Source organism: Lepus europaeus, chromosome 4, assembly GCF_033115175.1.
Source record: "Lepus europaeus isolate LE1 chromosome 4, mLepTim1.pri, whole genome shotgun sequence".
Classification (NCBI taxonomy): Eukaryota; Metazoa; Chordata; class Mammalia; order Lagomorpha; family Leporidae; genus Lepus; species Lepus europaeus.
In genome coordinates this window covers 153,016,306-153,038,593 of record NC_084830.1, presented here as the reverse complement: position 1 = coordinate 153,038,593, position 22,288 = coordinate 153,016,306, and the positions used below count along the sequence as shown (strand labels likewise).

Below are 22,288 nucleotides of genomic sequence, written 5' to 3'. Positions count from 1 at the left end.
ACCGGGACAGGATCGGTGCCCCGACCGGGACTAGAACCCGGTGTGCCGGTGCCGCAAGGTGGAGGATTAGCCTAGTGAGCCGCGGCGCCGGCCTTAAAGGTGTTTTCTTAGGACAATTTCTGTTTTACTACTTCCTAGCGTATGTAAATTATTCCTCATTTTCACTGGCAATAGAAAAAAATTGGCTGCCTTTAAAGAGGGATGACATTTTCATGACTGTCTCTCCAAGCTGGCAAACCAACAAACAGTTAATTGCATTTTTATGCCAAAAGCCAGCGTGGCAGGCAACTCTTGGGCCAGTTATGTTGACATTCTACTGCTGGTGCCCAGCCGAAACCAACCTCTGTGCAAACTAGAAGTGTGCTTTTAAAACTTGAGGTCTCATCATTTCTTTCTTAAGCTTGGGCCACCAAAGCGTGTTGGAGAAGATGTTTGGGTTGGGTCAGAGTCACGCCAGGGAGGCCAGAATGAAGCCACACTGGCATCATCGGTAGGAGATCACATTTACTCTTCTGTGACTTTAACCCCAGGGACTAGTTTGTAGGGCGCATGGAGATGGGTTGTGGGGGAGAGGGGACAGAAGAGGATCGTTCAGCTGGGTAACCAGATCTTGGGATGACCCTCTTGATCCTAAGGGTCTCAGACTCCCAGTCTGACAGACAGCTGGGTGGCAAGAGGCTCCTCCCACCTCCGAGTTGTCATAACAGATTTTTTATCGCAGCATCACCGGGGACTGCTTTGAACACCATAGGGATCGATGGCATTGTGCACAACCCGAGGAGGAGGGAGGTGGGGGAAGAGGATCTGTTTGCTATGCAGGCAGTTTCCGTGGTTTCTGCAGGAGTCTGCCTCCCCCTGCAAACCTGCCGCTGTCCCACAGGCTACCCCCACGCTGGCTCCCTACCCCTACCCCTCGCCCTGCCTGGCCTCCAGGGTTCCTTGCTGCTGGGTGTGCTTTTCAGCCTTTTGCACCTCTCCCAGGCAGAAGTAGCAAAACCAGCAGGAAATGGCAAAGGAATACAAGCCTGTGCTGTTTCTGGAGCACAGGAGGCTGGTGTCCACACACTGGAGGGAGACACTCGGCCTTAAGGAAAAGTTCCCCACAGCACTTTGTCTGCTTTCCAAAGCATACAGAACTGGATTAACTTAAAATGCAGGCACCGGGATGCCTGACTTGTAGATGACCCTGCCAAGGTGAGAAGATGGAGGGCCCCTCGCGGTGCAGAGAGCCCTGGTTCTTGCTCCCTGCTCGGCGTTCACCACCACCAGGGCACACGGAACCGTGACTCCGTCCACCAGGTGGATGTGAACGCTTCTGCTCTTTGCATCCTCTCCTGTTCTCCTACTCATCAGAGCATCGCAGGGCGTAGTGGAGATCGGGATTTTTATGAATAGACACTTCAGCTGGTCTTTTTTTTTTTTTTTTTCCAAAGTGCAGTATTTGCACTTCGGGCAGACACAAAAATATCTTTGCCAGCTAATTCACACCCTCCTGGGACCTTGGCTTAGGAACACTGTGAATTCACACAGCCACGTGATAATTGGGTGTGTGACGTGTGCATTGCAGTACCGCTTTGAGAGGGCATGGAAACACCAGATGCAGACAACTCTTGTTACCCTTTTGGTGAAAATAGAGGCGTCCGCTTAATGAAGGATGGGGCACATGGTGTGGGTGCTTGCTTCCAGCTGCTGAGAGCGAATGCCAGTTTTTATTGGACTTTCTGGAATTCTGTGCGCTGGCAGATGGAGCCACGTGAGTTTTATTCAAGGTTTTGGTGGGTTTTCCCTTTCTAAATCCTGCAGCAGCACAAAGAGCAATTACAAAGTCTCCCAATGAAAATCTGTGTGACCCCTGCAAATGCATCACAAAGGCGTTCCGAGAAAATCACAGGAAATTCGCTGAGCAGGCCTGGCTTGATCACGTGGTCTTCATCTGCTCAGGGTTTGCCTCTTGGCTTTTTTTTTTTTTTTCCCCGGTAAGAGATTGATATTCATCGGATGATGCTTGCTAGAGCAATAGGTTGGAAAGAAATCCACTTCCTTTCCTGTATTTTAAGAATGTTCCTTTTTGGCAGCACCTAATCGCTTAAAAATGATCTTGCTTTCAGATAGCTACAAATTCATCATTCAGTGCTTTTTGTATGAATGTGGGGCTGATGGGTTGAGATCTCTGGGATGGATTGCAGGTTTCTCATTACCATAAATCCTGTGTCACATCAGCAGTGTGATGGAAGCATTTTGATAGATAACATAAACTCATTAATCACCACTCTCTTAAACTAAGTACCCCAGAACGAAGTTGGGCTGTTCCGCATTCCAGTGTTTGTGAATGCCTCCCCTTTGAAAAGCACCGTGCTGGATTAGTTCATGCTGTTGAGAGTAGCTTGAGTTAACTTCGTGAACAGAGACCGTGTGTCTGGGGGAGAAAGGGATGGGGAGGGGGAGGGGGAGAGGGAAGGGAGGACAGAAGATGCAATTCTGTCTCCTATCCAAACACGGGCTGGATTGCATGCTAGCATTAATGTCCTCGTCCTCCGCTCAGAGGATGTTGGCACACGTCCAGTTTATTAAAACCACCATCGGGGGCTGATCTTCTCTCTGTTTGTGCCATTCAAGGATGGATCATTGGCTCAAGCAGAGCTGTTCAGTGAGGCAGAAAAGCCCAAATGTGTTTTAGGAGAGGTTGTTGATGACAATGGCGTGAAGCAGGGTGCTGCTGTGTTTCCTATGAGCTGTCGTGACTGTTATTAAGTGAAAGGAGAAAGCCACGGTGTGACTCCACAACCAGCAATCCCAAGTCTCGTGCGAGTGTCGAACCAGGCCACCATGAGCCCATGATACATGTAGGTGTGTGTCCCCCTGAAACGTCCTCTAACCTGCCAGCTTGTGCCTTCTGGAATGTGTGTTCCCAAATAAAGTCATGGCCCATAGGGGTTTTTTCCCTCAATGGGTTTTCCTCCTGCCTGCAGAGCTGACAGAGTAATCCAAGGATTCAGATTTTTTTTTTTTGGCACACATTTAACGCTTAAAAGGAAGTTTATCTGTTCCCACATTCCTTGCCAATAGATGGGTGTTTATACAAGAAAAATAATGCAGGCCCAGAGTTATACACTGTAAGAGAGCTGCTGTGTTTCTTTTGTCACTGAAAATAATTTAATTTAGCCAGCAGTTTGCAGGGTTAAAAGTTCTGAGCATCCAAAGGGCAGTGACAAATGTCAGAGAAACACTGGAAGGCCGGTCCGAGCAGCAGGGCCAGCCCAGGGCAGCATGGACTGGGAAGTGTGCTTTGTTTCCAGATAGCATTTCGTAAATCCCCATCTTTGATAATGACACAGTATATTGAATGGTAGCTGTGACTGCATGGTTGTTGAACTTTTAAGATACGATTCAGCACAGTGCTGTGTGAACAGAACACAATAACATTAAACACCAGATGGTATTTCAAAGCCCATCAGATACACAGATTCCTTTTTCTTCTTAACAAAAGATCGGCAAGTCTCAAAAAAAGAAAGGAAGAAAGAAAGGAGAAAAAGCCCATTAAGATAAATGGGTTGATTTGGTTTTGTCTTGCTTTACTATTACAGGGAAGCCATATGAATGGGTCAAATTACAAACTAGACTGCAGATCAAAGAGTAGCTGCTGCCGAGGTGGGTCCCACTGATCTGAACTGTGTCAGCCACAGCAGCGTGAAACCCTAAACTGCGGGCCAAGAAAACACGTCTCTCGCACATGGAGACTTGATCACACCAATTAACCAAAGCATCGCCTCTTTGCCCTCAAAGGAAACCCGAGAGAGTTTGGTTGGTCAGGCTTAAGAAGACAGACAGGAGAAAATGAGATTGTAGTCACACAGCATGGAGAGTTGGGTGCACGGTCGAAATTAACTGCCTCCCTCCTCCCCAAAGAGTCTCCCAAGAGCTGCGGCCCCTCCTGCAGCTATGGTGAATAGTAAAGTGAAAGATGTGGGATGCTGGAGAACACTGGATTGAGAGTTTGGGTAGCTCTGAACTATGAATGTTGGCCTAGAAGAGAGGGTATTTGGTGAATTTTATGGATCAAATTGGCTGGGCCATGGTGCCTGGATATTTTGTCAAAGCTCTTTTTTTTTTTTCCCCTAAATAGCATGCATAAACTTTAAGCTTTCTTTGTTTATTTCAAAGGCAGAGTGACAGAGAGCAAGAGAGAGCAAGTGAGTGAGTGAGTGTGGGCCAGGCGAAGCCAGGAGCTTAAAAATATATAAGCATCTCCCACGTGGCTGGCAGGGACCCCAGAACCTGGACGGTCATCGGATGCCTTCCCAGGAGCATTAGCAGGTGCTAGATTGGAAGCCAAGTAGCCAGGACTTAAACCAGTACTTGGCAAACAGCAACTGAACCGATTGTGCTCCTATGCCTCCTCCATCCTGGATACTTCCATGAAGGTGTGTGTGTGTGCGCGCAGATTTTATTATTTATTTGAAAGGCAAAGTTCGGGATACAGAGAGAGAGAGAGAGATAAAGAAATGCATCTGCTGGTTCATTTGCCCTATGGCCTCAAAGGCCAGGACTGGGCTAGGCTGAAGCCAGGAGCCTGGGACCACATCTGGTTCTCCTATGTGGGTGGCAGGGGCCCAGGTATTTGAGCCATCCTCTGCTGCTTTCCCAGGCACATCGGCAGGGAGTTGGGTGGGGAGTGGAGCAGCTGAGACTTGAACTGGGCCCATATGGTTTGCCAGCATCACAGGCATCTTCTTAACCTGTTGTATCACAGTGCCAACCTCTGAAAGTGTTCTTAAGAGCCTGTAGTCCCCAGTATTAAGGGAAGTAGACCACCTGAGTTCTAACCCGGCCTGACCCTCTCTAACTTCTTAGAGGAGTCAAGGTCACGGAGCTGTTTTGTGGGTGAGAATTCAGTTGAAATCTGTGACTTAGAGAAAAGCAGGTTATGCTCCAGAATGTGGGTGAGCCTCATCCAATCAGCCAAAGAGATTAGTGGAAAAATGGAATTAAAAGATGTTGGTTTTGATGCAAAAGAAGTAAGTCTGTAGCTTTGTCATAGTGTGTGTTTTCCATGAACTTTGGAAGAACTTTTGTATATATGGTTTCGAAACTTCTTGGACCAAAATGAATTGAATTGCATTTTGAATGACCTTTGTGCAGTGCCCTGGTACACTGACCTGTGCTGAGCAAGAAGGGAGGTTTGCAGGAGATTGCCTGTGGCCTTGGACTGCAATTCTTCCCTCCTGCCTAGTCAATCAGATTTTGGACTCGCCAAGCCCCCTCAATCCCGTGAACTAATTATTTAAAATAAATCTCTCCTCTCTGTTTCTATGTCTCTGTGTGTGTGCACATAGATACGCATGCTCCCACATGCATGTATACAATTACGATTAAGAATGTTGAGTTTCAGCTTCTTTGTTTGTAACATGGGGCAGTAATACTTCACCATCTGGGATTTCTTTTTTTTAAAATTTATATTTATTTTACTTTTAAAGATTCATTTTATTTATTTGAAAGGTAGAGTTACACACACACACACACAGAGAGAGAGAGAGAGAGAGAGAGAGAGAGACAATCTTCCATCCGATGGTTCACTCCCCAAATGGCCCCAATGGTTGGGGCTGCACCAGGACAAAGCCAGAAGCCAGGAGTTTCTTCCAGGTCTCCTGTGTGGGTACAGGGACCCAAGCACTTGGGCCATCTTCTGCTGCTTTCCCAGGTGCATTAGCAGGGAGCTGGGTTGGAAGTAGAACATCCAGGACTCAAACCTGCTATACCACAATGGTTGCAAGAAAAACAAAGATTTTAAAAATTAGGAAAATTGTCCAGGAAGTGTAACCACAAATGACATGGGCAGGTTTCTTTGTGAGAGGAGAATGCTTAAAAATCGCAGGTCATCTAAACTCAGCAGAGACAGTTCTGAGCTTACAGATGCCTCCCCGTGTGGTAGATCTGTCAGCACTTTGTTTACATCACCTTCTACTTGCAGCACTACTGATATTAGAAACTCTCCGTGAAGACACTCTGTGTTTTTCTTTTTTAAGATTTTATTTATTTATTTGAGAGACAGAGTTAGAGATAGAGAGAGGTCTTCTATCCGCTGGTTCACTCCCTAGATGGCCGCAATGGCCAGAGCTGGTCTGATTCGAAGCCAAGCAGCCAGGGACTTCCTCAGGGTCTCCCAAGCAGGTGCAGGGGCCCAACTACTTGGGCCATTTTCCACTACTTTCCCAGGCCATAGCAGAGAGCTGGATCAGAAGAGGAGGTACTGGGACAACGATTAGTGGCCATATGGGACTCCAGAGCCAAAGATGGAGGCTTAGCCTATTACTCCGTAGTGCCGGCCCTGACACTGAGATTCTTTGAGAATGCGGGCTCAGGAGGGAAGCAGTTGAGGAAATTGGGACAAGATTATCAGGCTTAAGGACAGTGAACCAAGGCATGTGCTATTCATGAAGGAGGTTTTTCTGTTTTGTTCTTTGCTTTTTTCCTGAAAATACAATGCTACTCCACAAATGAGCCATTTGTTGTGGTTACCAAATCTGGTGTGTTCATAACGAAGATACCGTTTTGAAATATCTGGGACTCTTAGGAATTCACTTATTGGAAAGCACCAAGAAATTAACAGTCAAACATTTACTTTTCATTTTATCTCAAAGGTAGAGAGAGAGAGTGAGAATGAGAGAGATGGATGGAGGCATATCTCCCTTTTGCTGCTTCCTTTCCCAAGTGCCCACAACAGCAGAGGCTGGGCCAGATTGAACCCAGTCCCGATCTCCTCTGGCTGTGGCAGGGGCCCAAGTGAGTCCTGATGTGTTGCCTTCCGGGGTGCTCATTAGCATGAGTCTGGAGTCCTGAGCCGATCTGGACCTCAAAGCTCTCCAGTGCTCTGATGTGGGGTGCAGGGTCCCAGGCTGTGTCTTCTGCACCTGCCACCTGCCTCTAGCAGTTCTGATGGGGAGATACGCTGTCTTCCAAGCACTCAGAACTTGAAAGCACTGGAGGCTTAGTTGCAGTTGAGGGGTGGAAGGGGTGGATGGATGCTTGCGACAGCTCAGGGCACAGAGGGTGAGCCCTACATGGAAGGGAAGGTGTAAAGAAAGAATATGGGGAAGACCAACACCATGCTGTTGTCACACCTGTGCCCAGGCCAGCCACATACCCTCTTCACCCGTGTTCATCCTCCTGGCCTCTGATGACCCCAGGTCTAGGATGAAGATACCATATGTCTTTAGTGCACTGTTGGCTGTGGTGGAGGCTCTGTGAGCTAACCTGGGCCTGTAACCACCACATTGAAGTTATTCCAATGGAAAACACATCGTGGGTTAAAAACTGACTCATAACTTTTGAAAAAAATAGAGTGATGTGCACTGGAGCTGGAAACAGATTTACTCAACAGCAAAACCAGGTCAATTACAAAAGGAGGCTCCTCTGCAGAATCAGCATCAACATGAAATCTTCTTAAGCAGCAGATTTCTTACAAATTTACAGTGGGACTTGTGATTTTCATGAAAATATCCATGAGGCCATATTTATTGCATAGGGAAAAGCAAAAAATAAATTGGTAGAGTGGCTTCTGGGGCCACAGGTTTTGGGTTCATTTAGTTTAATCCTTAGAGCAGCGATATGAGATAGGTATTGCCAGTCTTGTTCAGACAGAGTAAGTTGCCTGTTGAAGGTCACACAGGTGGGGCGTGGAGAATACTCCACGGTGTCTCCAAAAGTCCATTTCCGCACCATGTTTATATCAGAGTGATCTTCTGTAATGCAAACCTCAGTATTCTTAGTTTTTTTCTGCCCTTTTGTGCCCGAAGGCAGATGGATGTGCCTGTCAGTAATGCTTAGACCTGAAACCTCACGGGATAAAGCCCAACAACCACAAGGCCAACAGCCAAGGGGCGGGCATCCGGCTCAGTGGTTAAGTCAGAGTGGAGAAGCGTGTGTCTCATAAAGGTGTCCAGCTCCTTTGCTTCAGGTCCTGGGAGACAGCAGGTGAAGGTTCAAGTGCTCGGGTCCCTGTCACCCATGTGCGAGGCCCAGTGGCATTCTTGGCTCTGGATTTTGGCCTGCTCCAGCCCTGGCTGTTAGGGACATTGGGGTTGTGAACAAAGGGATGGTGGCAGATCTCTCTCTATGCTTTACAAATAAAATGAAAATAAAGAACAATTTTACTTAAAAAAGGGCAGATAACCTAATATAAAAAAATGAACAAAGAACTTTAATTCCTGAGTTTTTGTGTTTCTCCAGATAAGATATATAGTCAACAGCACATGGAGTGATGCTTAATGGGGCTGGTATTGTGGAGTGGTGGGTTAAACTGCTGCTTGTGACACTTGTGTCCCTTATCAGAGTGCAGGATCAAGTCAATGTCTACCCTGGGAGGCAGCAGGTGGTGGTTCAAGTACTTGGGTCCCTGCCACCCATGAGAAAAATGTAGGCAAATTTCCTGGCTTGTTGGTTCACCCTGGCCCAGCCTTGGCTGTTGGAGGCATCTGGGGAGTGAACCAGTGGATGAAAGATCTCTGTGTTTCTGTCTTCTGTCTCTTCCTTTCATTTAAAAAAAAAAAATTAAAGGAAAGAAAAATAACAAGTGTTGGCGAGGGTATGGAGTAATAGCAACTCTTGGATACTGCTGACGGGGGTATAAAATGGTTTATGTGCTGCAGAAAATGGTTTGGTGGTTCCTCAAAATGTTAAACAGAAATGCCAGATGACCAGCAGTCCCACTTTGGGTAAATACACAGAATATTGGAAACGGGTACTCAAGAACATGCCCCTAGAGGTTCATAGCAGCGCTAGTCACAATAGCCAAAGGGTGAAATCAACTCAAATGTCCATGAGTGAATGGTCTGATGGACACATTGTGGCAATCGGTGGAACATGATCTAGTTTTATAACAGGAAGAAGTAGTGAGAGAGGCTACAACACTGGGTGAAACTTGGATACATTTCATTAAGGCAAAGAAAGCAGAGGAAAATGTCATCTATGATGGCTTTTATGTAAAATATCAGGAGTAGCTAATTCCGCAGAGACAGTATGGACGACCACTGAGCAGAGCCCAAGGGGTGGGGAAGGGTGGGGAGTAACTGCTGAGTGGAGCTGGGGTTGATTTTGCGCGGGAATGAAAATATTCTACTACTAGGTCACTGTAGAAGGTGTGTCACGCTTAGTGTACGCTAAATGCAGCTGAATCATTGGCTTCAAGATGATTGATCTTACATCCTGTGAATGTCAGTTTAGTTTAAAACAGCCTGACGGCTTAAGTGCTGTTCCATATCCTGATGACACCAGGCTCAAGGTCTGGGTAAGAATTAGGTTTCCAGATGCACACGTGACCCCAGGTGCACAGAGTCGCAGCACATCTGATGAACTTGGCACCCCAGTGAACAGAAGAAGTGTGCCCCACCCAATCATCCCCTCACTCCTGTTTGCAAACGAGCCATTGTGGCTTCCCCCACCTTCCGTGCAGGGGTAAAGCAGCCCCGAGACTTGGAGTGACCCCCTAATGACTGTAAGTTCCTCCCCCAACACAGCTCGCAAACAGACGGAGCAGGCCTGTGTCTGAACACTCCCTTCATCCATTAACATTCTCTCATGGCCACACTGCCTAATTTGTTTTCGCTGGGAGCCTGCTAGGAATGCATGAGATGCCTGCTTTTATGTTGGATGTCCGCAGGGGCTGTGGGGACTGCAGGTTTGCTGTGGGAGCCAGTGGCCTAGTTTGGGGTGAATAATCAGCTTTTTACTTAATGCTGTGTCTCTCTTTTCAGTTGCAAACAGTCTGTCTTTTTCTTGCCCGGGATTGATGCAGTGAAATGCCCCTTTCAGAGAGGTGTCAAAAACCCCCTACGACGACTAAGGCTTACGGAGCCCATCACATAGGAGCAATTCGGGTGACAAAAAGAGCACTCTGAATCCAGGTTGACACTGTGTTCCTGTTTGGCGGCGGCACATCAGCAAACATTATAAATGGCTTGCCTGAGGAATGAATGGATTCCCAGCGAGCTCCTGGGCTGGCAGTGGGTTTGAAATGCTCTTGAGTCAGGCCAGGGAGAAGGTGACTGGGGTAGAATTACGGGAAGCGAGTAATGAGAGGGTACGGGCTTCTCTGTGCTCACAGCCACTGGACTGAGAAGTCACTGATATTTGCCTCCAGGGCTGTACTTTTATAACTTAAAACAAGCCTCTTTAAACAAATCTGCATCAGGCAATGTGTCAACACTTCATTGGTTTCAATAGAATTAGTTTTCTAAATGCTCTTTTCTGAAGCAATTTTTGTACTTGAAAATGCATTACAAGGAACATTTACTGTAACTACAGTACAGCGATATAGAATATGACAAGTAGGGTTTTAATCAGCGCGAGCTGCAACACTGAACACGTTCTGCATCGATCCTCTACCTTCTACAGCGTCAATGCTAATAAACCTGGGAACTTGAGGTTATTTTCGCTGGTATTTGCTGTAAATAACGGCCATGACTTTAGTTGTATTTGCCCAGGATGAACTAGGCTAACAGCCTTCCTACGATGCCCAGGCAGGTTCTGATTTAATAGCCTTATATAACTCAGAACTTTATGTACCCCGTGCCAAATAAACCATAAGATCGCCTTGCTCGCTGAGAGCCAGCAGGCCGAGGGCTGGACAGAGTGAGGGAAACCGCCCGTCAGCACCCTGGGGCAGCCTGGCCCGGGTCAGACTCTCAGCACAGCCAGAGGCTACTGAGAGTTTACTGAAAATCCAGTGTGCCTGGTTCTGACACGTCGTGTGAGCACGCTCTCTGGGAAGATGGACCAGACATAGGAGCTGCATAGGGGCTGGAAAATGGAGATGTATTTCCTTCATACATTCTTGTAATTAACCTCAGCATGGCATTTACTTTTTTTTTTTTTTTTTTTAAGGTTTCTTTATTTGAAAGGCAGAGTTAGAGAAAGGGAGAGAGAAAGGGGGAGGGGAAGAGAGAGAGAGATGACGAAATGAAGATCTTGAATCTGCTGGTTCATTCTCTAAATGGGCTCAATGGCTAGGGCTGGGCCAGGCTGAAGCCAGGGGCCAAGAGCTTCTTCCAGGTCTCCATGAGGGTGGCAGGGGCCCCAAGTACTTGGCCCATTGTCTACTGCGTTTGCAGGCACCTTTAGCAGGGAGCCAGATCAGAAGTGCAGTAGCCAGGACGTGAGCTGCTGGTGCCCACACGGGATGCTGGTGTTGCAGGAAGTGGGCTAACCTGTTAGGCCACAACATAGGCCCCTGCTTTTTAAAACATTGCTCTGTAAGACAATTGGAGACAGAATAGAAGCTTTCAAGTCCTCTAAAAGTGAGAGATCATGCATCCTATTGTAGGAAGCCATGTGACTTTATTCTACCTCAATTTTACAAAGACGAAAGGGCCCTGGGCACTGTGCTTGGGATGTGTTAAAATCTGCAGAGTGGGAATTTGATGAATCTCGCATTCATGTGTGTTTCGGTATCTTAAGTACGATACTGCTGAACATCTCACTTCTTTGTAAGGGGAACAGAGGGGGTAACACAGTGTGGTGGTGTGACTTTGGGGTCGCATAGGCCTGAGGTGGAATATAAGCCCGTCTTTCAAATAAATAAATAAACCTTTAAAAAAAGAAAAAAAAAAAAAAAGGGCAAGTAAACCACATGCCGAGGTTAACCAGAAGAAGGTATAAAGGGAATATTTTTCCATTTTCCTGTTCCTATGCAGCTCCTATTTCTGGTCCCTCTTCCCCGAGAGCGTGTCCGCAGAATGAGGCACAGTGGATTTTCAGTAAACTTTTGGCTGCTTCTGGCTGTGCTGTGAGTTTGAGCCACAAAGGTGCTGACGAGTGGTTTCTCTTTGTTCAGCCCTTGGCGTGCTAGCTCTCAGCGAGCAGGGCGATCTTAGGGTTTATTTGGCAGGGGGTAGGAACACTTTGCTAGTTCTATATACTTACCCTGAAGACTTAAATCCTCTAAACCGCAGTTTCTCCAACTATAATATATGATAGTTATCTTAGCCGTTAGAGTGGGGTTATGAACTGATCGATGGATAAGTTGAAAACAGCATAAGCCAAAAATGCTTTTAATGCACTTGGTTTATGGAGCATCACAGCCTCCAACACAGCACACTGTAGAGTTCTGGTGCTTCACCCCGTGACCTCACGTCTGACCAGGAGCTGTGGCAGCTGCCGTGGCCTACTTCCAGCTTCAGTAGAGCACTGGAGTACATATTGCTAGCACAGGGAAAGATCAAACCTAAAATTCTAAGTGCTACTGTGTCCGGTCACTATGTACCGTTTGTAAAGTTAAACAGATCTCAAGTTGAACTCCTGAGAAGCTGGAGACCGTCTATGATGTTGTCTTAGTCTTTCTGAAAACGCTACATAGAGACAGATGCTCTCCTCCGGTTGCTCTTTTTGAGACTTCTCACTTACTTGTTTCTAAGGGATGCGAAGGGTGTAATGCAGTGGGTTGGCGTAGCCTAGGGGTTGCATATGCCTGGGGCAGGTTCCTAGCCCTTCCCCTTGGGCTAATTGTACGTTTTGAGACTGATGACTTCATGCCTCTGAACTTTAGTTTTTCTCAACTACACAACTGGCCCAAGACCTAACTTTTCTGGTTGCCACAAGGGTTCTAGATGACAATGGCAGCTGCCTAGACGGGGAGGTACTCCACGTATGCTAGCTGGTCTTAGCATTGAAGTGGGAAATGCACTATGAAATCGGTGTTTATTAAGGGTTCAGTGTTGTTGGGCCCTGTGCAGAGGCCAGCATCTGGCTCTTTGCTGAGAGCGTCTCACAGCATGGTTGAGCAAGTATACATGAGCACGTGTGAACTCTCTCAAAAGTGGTGAGTGCTGTCATCCAGCCATGTGTCCAGTGCAGCAGGTGAATCTGGCCGCTTTAAGTGCCGGGGACTTGCGAGGACAGGAGCTTGAACCTGAGAGTGTAAACTTGCAGGGTTTCCTCACATCAGGAATCTTAAAAAGGACTTTTCTTTCTCTATTAGGTTTTAGCAAATTCAGAGGACTGATTAAGTGGTCTTCTTTTTAACTTACTTACGTATTTTGTCCTACTGTGCTTTTATGGTACCCTATTCTGGTCAAAGAATTTTCTGTACAAATAAACAACATGACAAAGTTTATTATGTTTCTAGTTATATAGCAGAAAGAAAACATGTCCCAAGTATACAACACAACATCTGCAATGGATGGATCAAATTTTTATTTAATCAAATGATTTTGATCATAGTATGCTTGAGCCACTTGATTTCTATAAAAGCAACTTTATAAAAATAAAAATGCGAGCAAGACAATTGGGGGCAGGATAATGATCAAATGCTGGTCATGGAAGCCACCCCCCCCTTTAATGTGCTATGTGTTTCCATGACATCCATCGTAGGCACAAAGCAATCATGAACCCAGACTTTGTTCCATGTTGCTTGCCATTTTTTTATGTTTTAAGCTAATACCAGCTGTGTTTAACATGGAAGATCTTGAAGTATTTCTGAATAGATATTTTTGGATATTATCTTTAGTATCCTTTAAGAAGAAAACAAAACCACATAAACCAGCACTATTCAGTTGGATTCTTCTGTGTCTAAAGTGATCATCACTCAGGCACGGAGATTGGCTTTGCTTTTCTCTCATATGTAATATAAAAACCAGGCTGAAGGAAAAATTTTGATAACAGTTTCCGTATAATCATAGAAATAATGTATATTTCTTGTAGACAGACATACATAAATTACAGAAAGAATCATGGTGTTCACATGTCACTAATCAGAAACAACTACTGTTAGTATTTTAATTTTAATTGAATACAATTTTGCTTTCTACAAGTTTTGGCCTGAACTGTGGCCCTTCTTCATAAATAAGGAGAAAATAAAACAATCCCTGGAGGTCACACACATGTCGAGGCTGGTAGCATAGGGGAATTTTTTGAACCTTCCATTCAGTTTTACTGTGAATCTCAAACTGCTCTGAACATAAGGACTTAAATAATTCCCTTGCTTGTGGTCCTTTCATCCTGTTCATACATAGGACAAATGACTTAGAGATTGTTCCATGGAACTGAAATAAAGCAAAGAAAATGATAAATTCTGATACTTAGCAGAGAAATGAAGTATCCTATAAAGTTTGATATGAAGCAAACTAATGGAAATATCTCCTGAGGGTGTGTATACACAAAGGGTATATAAGACAATATGTTCAAAATTCTTAGGGAAAAGATTTTTTGAAGCTGTAATTATCTAATGACTATTTTGATTTAGTGCAAAAGTATAATGAAGATATTTCAGAAATGCCATGAAAAGCTTGGTTTCTACACAGTCAGGATGAAGAAGATCCTCAGCAGTAAGGTACACAGCAATGTGGGGCAAAAAACTATTCACAGGAAGACATGAGTAAATGAAACGGTGGAATTGACCTGAGAGTACAAGGGAAACGAAAAAGCCAGAATACCAGCTGCACAAGCTGAGGAATAGAAAGAAAAATGAGTGACAGAGGGAAGAAATGTTGTAGAACTTATGAGACATCATCAAGTGAACCAGTAGACATCACACAAAAGCAACAAATCCAAACTAGCCAGATGTGGAAAAGTGTTCAGTCACAACCATGTTGTATATTAAATAGATATTAAGTATAAATATATTTAAATTATATATGTATACATATACATATATTTTAAATTCTCAATTCTGTTACCTAGAATCTCCTTGCCCCAATGGCACAGATGTCACAGGGTGGGAAAATGAGGGGGAGGACTGGAAATGGTTGTTAAGATGAGCTAACTCTCATTTTTCATAGCAGGACATATGAGAAAATGTTCAAGACTAATGAATTAATACAAAGAAATAGTTATTTACTGCTGTATAGCAAATTATGTCAAAACATTTTCTAACAGTAAAGTCATTTAATGTTTTCTAACAGTAAAATCATTTAATGTTTTTATAGCAGGAATGTGCTATGGCTTGTTTGGGGGAGTTCAAGCACAGTTTCTATTGATGTTGCAATAGTCTCAAGCCTTTATTAGGTTGTAAAATTCACTCCCAAGATGGTTTACCATCCTAGCAGATGGTAGGAAGGTTCATTTTTCTATACACAGCTATTTTAGTGTACTGGTGACACAAGAACAGCTTCCTCCCCAGTGAGTAATCCAAGAAACCAGTTGCTCCTTAGTCCCAGAAATCACACCAGCATTTTTGCAGTATCCTGTTGGTCACAGAATTCAGATTCTTTCCATAAGTAGACTTCACAAGAAAGGGACTATTAAGAAATGAGACCCATTGGAGGTCATCTTTGGGGCTGGATATTGAAAGAATTCCATAGCTGTTTTCTAGGCTCTTGGAGCAATACTAGATGCACAAAAAGTGGGAATGATTTTTTTTAATGATTTGATTTTTTTTGTAAATACAAAAATATACATGTTGATTAAAATTTATGTTGAAGCTCACTGAGCTAAAAAAAAAACTAGATAACTAAATGAAATCAAGAAAACTATATATAAACAAAATGAGACATTCAACTAAGAATTAAAAACTTTAAGAAGAAACAAATAGAAATTCTGGAGCTGAAGAACACAATGACTGAAGTGGAAAATCCCAGTGAGAGCTACAGCAGTAGACTTGGCTCAAACTGCGAACTCAGAGCATCTGAGATTTCCTGAGTCAGAGAAATAGAAAGGAAAATGAATGAAGAAGTGAAGAAAGCTCTCAGAACTTAAGAATCACCATCAAGTGATCAATATGCATATCACAGAAGTCTAAGAAGGAGCAGAGAAAGTGATAAAAGCCTATTTATGGAAATGTTGCCTGAAAATTCCCCAAATCAAGTGAGGGAAATGAGCACTTTGATCCTTAAAACTCAAAAAACTTTAAATGAATTAAATATAGAGATACTCACTGAAACACTCTATAATCACAGTCTCAGAAGTTAAAAATGTTGAATTTTGAAAGCAACCAGAAAAAAGCAATGTATCACACACAAGGAAAACCCCAAGCCCTCACATAACTACGGCAGATTTTTCATCAGAAACACTGCAGAGTGAAAGCGATTGGGGCGATCTGAGTATGCTCAAACTGCTGGAAGGAAGAGCCCTGCTAACCAAGGGTACTATACTAACCAGGCTGTCTGGGAAATTAAACAGAGATAGGGGCTTTCAAAAACAAGCAAAACATAACAGTGAAATCAGAAGAAAAAGATAGTGTTAAAGGAAACCAAAATAAGGCAGGTGTGGCTATACTTAGTCTCAGACAAAATGGAATTTAAGGAATTTACATCAATTCTGTCATACTAGAAAAACAAGGTTATTATATAATGGTAAAGGGATCAATTTGTCAATAGAACATAAGAATTATAAATGTCCTGTGCTTGACAATGGAGTTCCCAAACATCTAAAGGAAATATCCCCAAAAATTGAACAAGGAACTAGACAGCAATGCTATAATAGGATATTTCAATCTCATATAATTAACAATGGTTAGATACTCCAGACAAAAAAAAATCAGTAAGGATACATGGACTTGAACAACACTGTAGACCAGATGGATGCAATAGACATTTATAAAACATTTTATCTAATAGCAACAGAACACACATTTTAAAGATACTTGGGGGGCTGGCGCTATGGCCCAGTGGGTTAAAAGCCCTGGCCTGAAGCGCCGGCATCCCATATGTTCACCAGTTCTAGTCCCGGCTGTTCCTCTTCCGATCCAGCTCTCTGCTATGTCCTGGGAAAGCAGTAGAAGATGGCCCAAGTCCTTGGGCCCCTGCACCCTTGTGAGAGACTGGAAGAAGCTCCTGGATCCTGGCTTTGGATTATCACAGCTCCAGCAGTTGCAGCCATCTGGAGGGAGTGAACCAGTGGATGGAAAACCTCTCTGTCTCTGCCTCTCTCTGTAACTCTGTCTTTCAACTAAATAAAATAATTCTTTAAAAAAAAAAAAGAAGACACATGGAACATTCTCCATGACAGATAGATATTAGGCTACAAAACAAGTCTCAGCAAATACCAGGGGACATAGATTACATTAGGTATCTTTTCTGACAACAGTGATACCTAAGGAGAGTTGCAGTTAAGTTGGACAAGTAAAAAATACTTGAAAATTAAATACTGCAATGCTGGACAACCCATAAGTCAAAGGAGAAATAGAGCAGTTAAAAAAACACCTTGAGATGTGCAAATGGAATCAAAGCATACCAGAAGTTACAGAATGCATCAAAAACTGTCCCAAGAGAGAAATTTGTAGTGCTGCATGCCTAAAGTAAGCAATAATAAAGGTTTCAAATAAATGTAACTTAAAATTCAGGTGACTAGAAAAAAGTCTGAAGAATGTAATAAAGATTTGAACAGAAATAGATGAAAGAGAAACTAGTAGAATACTAGAAGTCAATGAAATTGAGTTGCTTTAAAAAAAACAAAAACAAAAAAAATGACCTCCGTTGGGCTAGACTCAAAAGCGAGGGGGAGAAGGAGAGAATGAGGAGGGAGAGGTGAAAAATACATGGAAAAGACATTAATGCTGATACTACAGAGATAGAAGTGATCATAAAAGATCATTATGAAAAATGAGACACCAAAAAACTGGATAACCCAGAAGAAATTGATCAATTTCTAGTAACACAGAGCCAGCGATGATTTAGTCAGGCAAAAGTAGAAAATCTGAGTGGACCAGCAATAAATAAGGAGTCCGCAAGACTTAACAATAACTGCCATCAATGAAAAGTCCCTGGCGGGGGAGGGATGAGGAGTGGGACACCCAAGGCACTTCCTCGCATGCAAGGATGACGCATGATTTACAAATCAGCAACAGTGATTTACCCATTAGTAGACTGAAGGATAAAAATCATATCATCTCAATGGATACAGAAAAGGTTTTGATGAAAATTCAATATTTTATGAAAAATAATCTGAGTAGATTAATACTCAAAGAAATCTACCTTAACATAATAGAGACGATATAGGACATGTCTACTGATTATCACTATCAACATTGAAAAGCAGGAAGCTTTGCTTTTTTTTTTTTTTTTTTTTGACAGGCAGAGTGGACAGTGGGAGAGAGAGAGAAAGGTCTTCCTTTTCCGTTGGTTCACCCTCCAATGGCCGCTGAGGCCAGCGTGCTGCGGCCGGTGCACCGCGCTGATCTGAAGCCAGGAGCCAGGTGCTTCTCCTGGTCTCCTAGATGGGTGCAGGGCCCAAGGACCTGGGCCTTCCTCCACTGCACTCCCGGGCCACAGCAGAGAGCTGGACTGGAGGAGGAGCAACCGGGACAGAATCTGGCTCCCTGACCGGGACTAGAACCTGGGATGCCGGTCGGGGATTAGCCTATTGAGCCGCAGCACCAGCCAAAGCTTTGCTTTTAAGACCAGGGGTTAGACAAGGGTTTCTGCTTTGTACTCTTCTGTTTAATACAGTAGTAGGGGTCCTATCCAGAGCAGTTAGTCAAGTAGAAGAAATAATGTCATTCAAATTGGGTGAAAGAGTTAAAATTGCCTCAGTTTGCAGGTGACATAATCCTATAAAGAAAACAAGCTGACTAAGAAATTGCACCAGATCTGCATCGATGTTTCTGAGAAGTGGGCAGACATGACCAACAGGTTGATGAAGAAATGCTCCACATCTCTAGTGACCAGGAAATTCAGCTCAAAACCCCGAAGACATATCACCTCACACCTGCTGGAGTGGCTGTTACCAAACAGTAAGTGTTAGGGAGATGTGCACATCTCTCATTTTCAGGTAAATTCTTGGAAGAGCTGGACCAAAGTTCATGAAGAAGTCATGTGACAGCTGGACCTGCCTGCCGTACCACAGCGTGTGCCCTGGAGCCTTGGCCAACCGGTGTGCTGCTGTCATTACAAACTGATTGGAAAAACAAGTGTTTCCCGAAGGAAAACTTCAACCAAAAAAAAAAAAAAAAAAAAAAAGGAATGAGGTTCCCATTCTGAGATTTACTTTAAAGAGAAAACCCAGGAAATTAAGAAAGAATAGAACTCTTCATCCTGGGCGGCTGCAACGGAACTGACAGGAAGGACACAGAGACATCCAGTCGAAGCCTTCTGTGTCACTCTTTCTCAAAGTCAGCTTTGCACAGTGGACTTTTTCTCCTCTACTCCCCTGCTCATAAACTCTTAAATTACATTGAGCTTTACTGGGATGTAAAGGTCAGATGTAATTTACTTAATAGAACCAATTGATGGAAATCTACACAGTAGAAGAGATATTAGGCTTCAGGAGCTAAGAACATTATGTTGGTGGCTCTGTGTTGCTCTCAGTGTTTTAAATACGACCCGGCATTTGTTAACGGATACCACATGTCACCATCTTTAAATGAGCTTATCTATCTTATCACCACAATTTCAAACTAAGGAAAAAAAAACAAGAAACACTGCCAAATGACCCTGAATGATGCTGCCTGTCATGTTAGCCGTCAGCAACCTTGACACGGTCAGTGATTCTTGGGGCTATTTTATCATTTACCACATTCTACTGGAAACAAAAGCCCTTGACAAACATCGCTCTCAGATTTTGTCGTCTTGGCTTTCTGGATAACGACAGTGAAGAGAAAGCAATGGGTAATTTAATCCTGCTGGAGAAGGTAGCCAGGAATTCCGGTCTGGGAATGCACTGGGGTCCTGTGTTCCTTGCTTGGCCACCCCCAACGCCATGAGTTTTGCACTTCAGCAAAAGCCACAGCATCGGAGCAAGGAAGAACTTTGAAAGCAGTGTGACGAAGGTGATATTAACAATATCTTTTGTTACAAATAGATAATGAGTATTTATGAAATCTTAGCATTTTATCCAGAATGGGTAGTTTTTTTTCCGGCTAATTTACTAAGCATTATAAATGACAAAACACAAATTACATGGAAATATTACATCTCACATGGTTTTCAAGAAGCCTAACATTTCCTTTCTTTCTATGACAACTTGAGCGACCGAGCACATGGTTGTCCAAAGAGAATATTGCTGATTGAATTGTGTGACAGCATTGGCATTGCCTCAGTACCTCTAGAAATGTCTACAGAAATGCAGAATATTCCAGAAGCTTGGGTTACCCAGGTGGAATTTCCTAGGGGATAACAGTCAAGTACAACCAAATACCCTGCTGCCGGGAAAGGTGGGGAGCAGTCTGATTTGCAGGTAAAACAGAAAACAAGGAACAAGCCCATCCCTGTGGGAAGGGAGCGAGGAAAATGATGGGATGGAAATCTATAGCCTCACCGAGTGACTGTGTACAGAGGAAGAGAGCCTCAGAGAAGATCCTTAGCTTTTTTTAAAAAAAAAAGTTGGTGCACACTTTATTATATTAAAGTCAGGCAATGGTCTGACAATAAAAAGGCTGCATTTGGAATACTCTGAGGTTAGACTTCACTGACAGGATCTGACCAACTTAGAGCTAAGGTTTTCCCCAGAAAAAGACAAATGGAAATACGTGCTTCTTAGCTTTGATAGTTGCTGCTTCAAAAGGAAGTTTTTTTTTTTTTACACAAATACTAAAAAATAAATGGAAATAGAGCTTGAGGACACCATATACATGTGTGTACACATTTCAGCATTTGGTGGTCCTGCATGGAAAGTGGGAACACAGAACAGTGAGCTGGGAACGCAGCCCGCCAACCCTGGGGATGGGCCACCAAAGGCCAGTTTCAGAGGGGAGCGAAAGGGGTACAGTCTGTGCTTCGGCCAAGGGTAGGTGTGGAGGAGGGGGAATGGGCTATGGCCTAGAGGGGGCATTATTTAAGACTCCATAAACCAGGGTGCAAAGCACCCCCACATCCAACAGTAGTCCCATGAGCTGCCATCTGAAACCTTTGGCTCTACCCCGAGCTGGAGGGCTGCTGGGGAAGGAGGCGGGTGCAGGAGCAGGGAAAAAGGCAGAGACCCAGGCCAGGTAGCCAGCAGCAAGGCGGTGTGTGGTGTGGATTTTCATGGCTGAGTTGGCTGTGTGCCACTGGTGCTGATGGGATTCAATTTACATACGCTTTCTTGATCCTGGAAGTTCAGCTGCATGGACGGTGGTTACGCTTGACAGGATGATATTATAGCACAATTTACATATTTCAGGTGGACAAAAAATGAGTATCATTTGTGGTATCTTTAGATAAATTGCCTTTTTAAAAAAAGATTTATTTATTTAGTTGAAAGAGTTACACAGAGAGAGGAGAGGCAGAGAGAGAGAGAGGTCTTCCATCTGATGGTTCACTCCCCAGTTGGCCACAATGGCAGGAGCTGCACCAATCTGAAACCAGGAGCCAGGAACTTCTTCCGTGTCTCCCATGCGGGTGCAGGGGCCCAAAGACTTGGGCCATCTTCTACTGCTTTCCCAGGCAACAGCAGAGAGTTGGATCGGAAGTGGAGCAGTGGGGTCTCGAACCGGTGCCCATATGGGATGCCAGCACTTCAGGCCAGGGCATTAACCCACTGCTCCACAGTGCTGGCCTCCTAAATTGACTTTGAATGGGAGCTTCTTTTCTAGTACTTTGAGGCCTACAGGATGAACCTAGATGATTTACTCCTGTGGGAGATGATGACTGCTTAGTTTTTTTTTTTTTTTTTTTGGGGGGGGGGGAGCGTGGGGTAGGCAGATCCTGTGGCTGTCCTCTCTGTATAGTTGCCATAGCACTGTCCTTTGGGCGGCTGAGGGAGCTTCATGTTCTCTTTGGACATCATCAGGCGCTGTAGCTCTTGGAGCTCGGCTCCGATGCTGTAGGAGTTCTGCTGTTTCGCTAGCGCTGATAGGGCTCTCGGGTCTGCCACCCCACTAGAACTATTAACTCCACTCACAGGAAGTTTTGTTACAAATCGTACAACGGGGTGCTGCTGGGTGTTGAGGTCCGTGATCTCTTTCAAGTCTGTATAGTCAGTTTTTGTAAATTGCTCTTGGCAACCCAGTTACCATCCCTGTCCATCTTTTAAGTGTCATGTCTTGATCATCTTATAGATCTCAGCTAACTGTGCCATCTCCTGCCCCTCTCTGGCCTTCTTCGAGCTCTTCCAACACTTGGAAATCGTTAGGGACTTTTACTCCCGAACCCATGGTGGCTGCCATCTTGGGTCACTGGAGCTTGGTGCTCAGCCCTTTCTTCACTCTAGTCCTTAACTTTTGAACCTGGCTTCTGATAGGAGCGATGGTGGAGACCAGCAAATGACATAGAATGGGATTATGGGAAATGTCATGTTTTTGGTTCAGGCACGTTGAGTTTGATGGGTTGGTAAGCTATCAGATACCTGTAGTCCATAAATCAAAACCACAGCATGTTCGTTTAGACCATGGCTTCTTATGTTAATGTATTTCACCAGCCCAGGCTGCAAATGTTCTGAGTTTTAT

General features: G+C 44.3%; 1 protein-coding gene and 1 long non-coding RNA gene across 2 annotated transcripts in view; one reads left to right on the top strand and one right to left on the bottom strand.

Annotated features, from left to right (window-relative positions):
* The window catches only part of LOC133758204 (ubiquitin-conjugating enzyme E2 variant 1-like), a 28,362-nt gene extending 6,353 nt beyond the window's left edge, over positions 1 to 22,009 (bottom strand). The window contains 2 exon segments of the mRNA XM_062189391.1: positions 21,576 to 21,715; positions 21,840 to 22,009. Coding sequence (XP_062045375.1) covers positions 21,576 to 21,715; positions 21,840 to 22,009 — 310 coding nt within the window.
* LOC133758606 (uncharacterized) overlaps positions 1 to 22,288 on the top strand; it is a 242,437-nt gene that overhangs the window by 87,805 nt on the left and 132,344 nt on the right. The window lies entirely within an intron of this gene.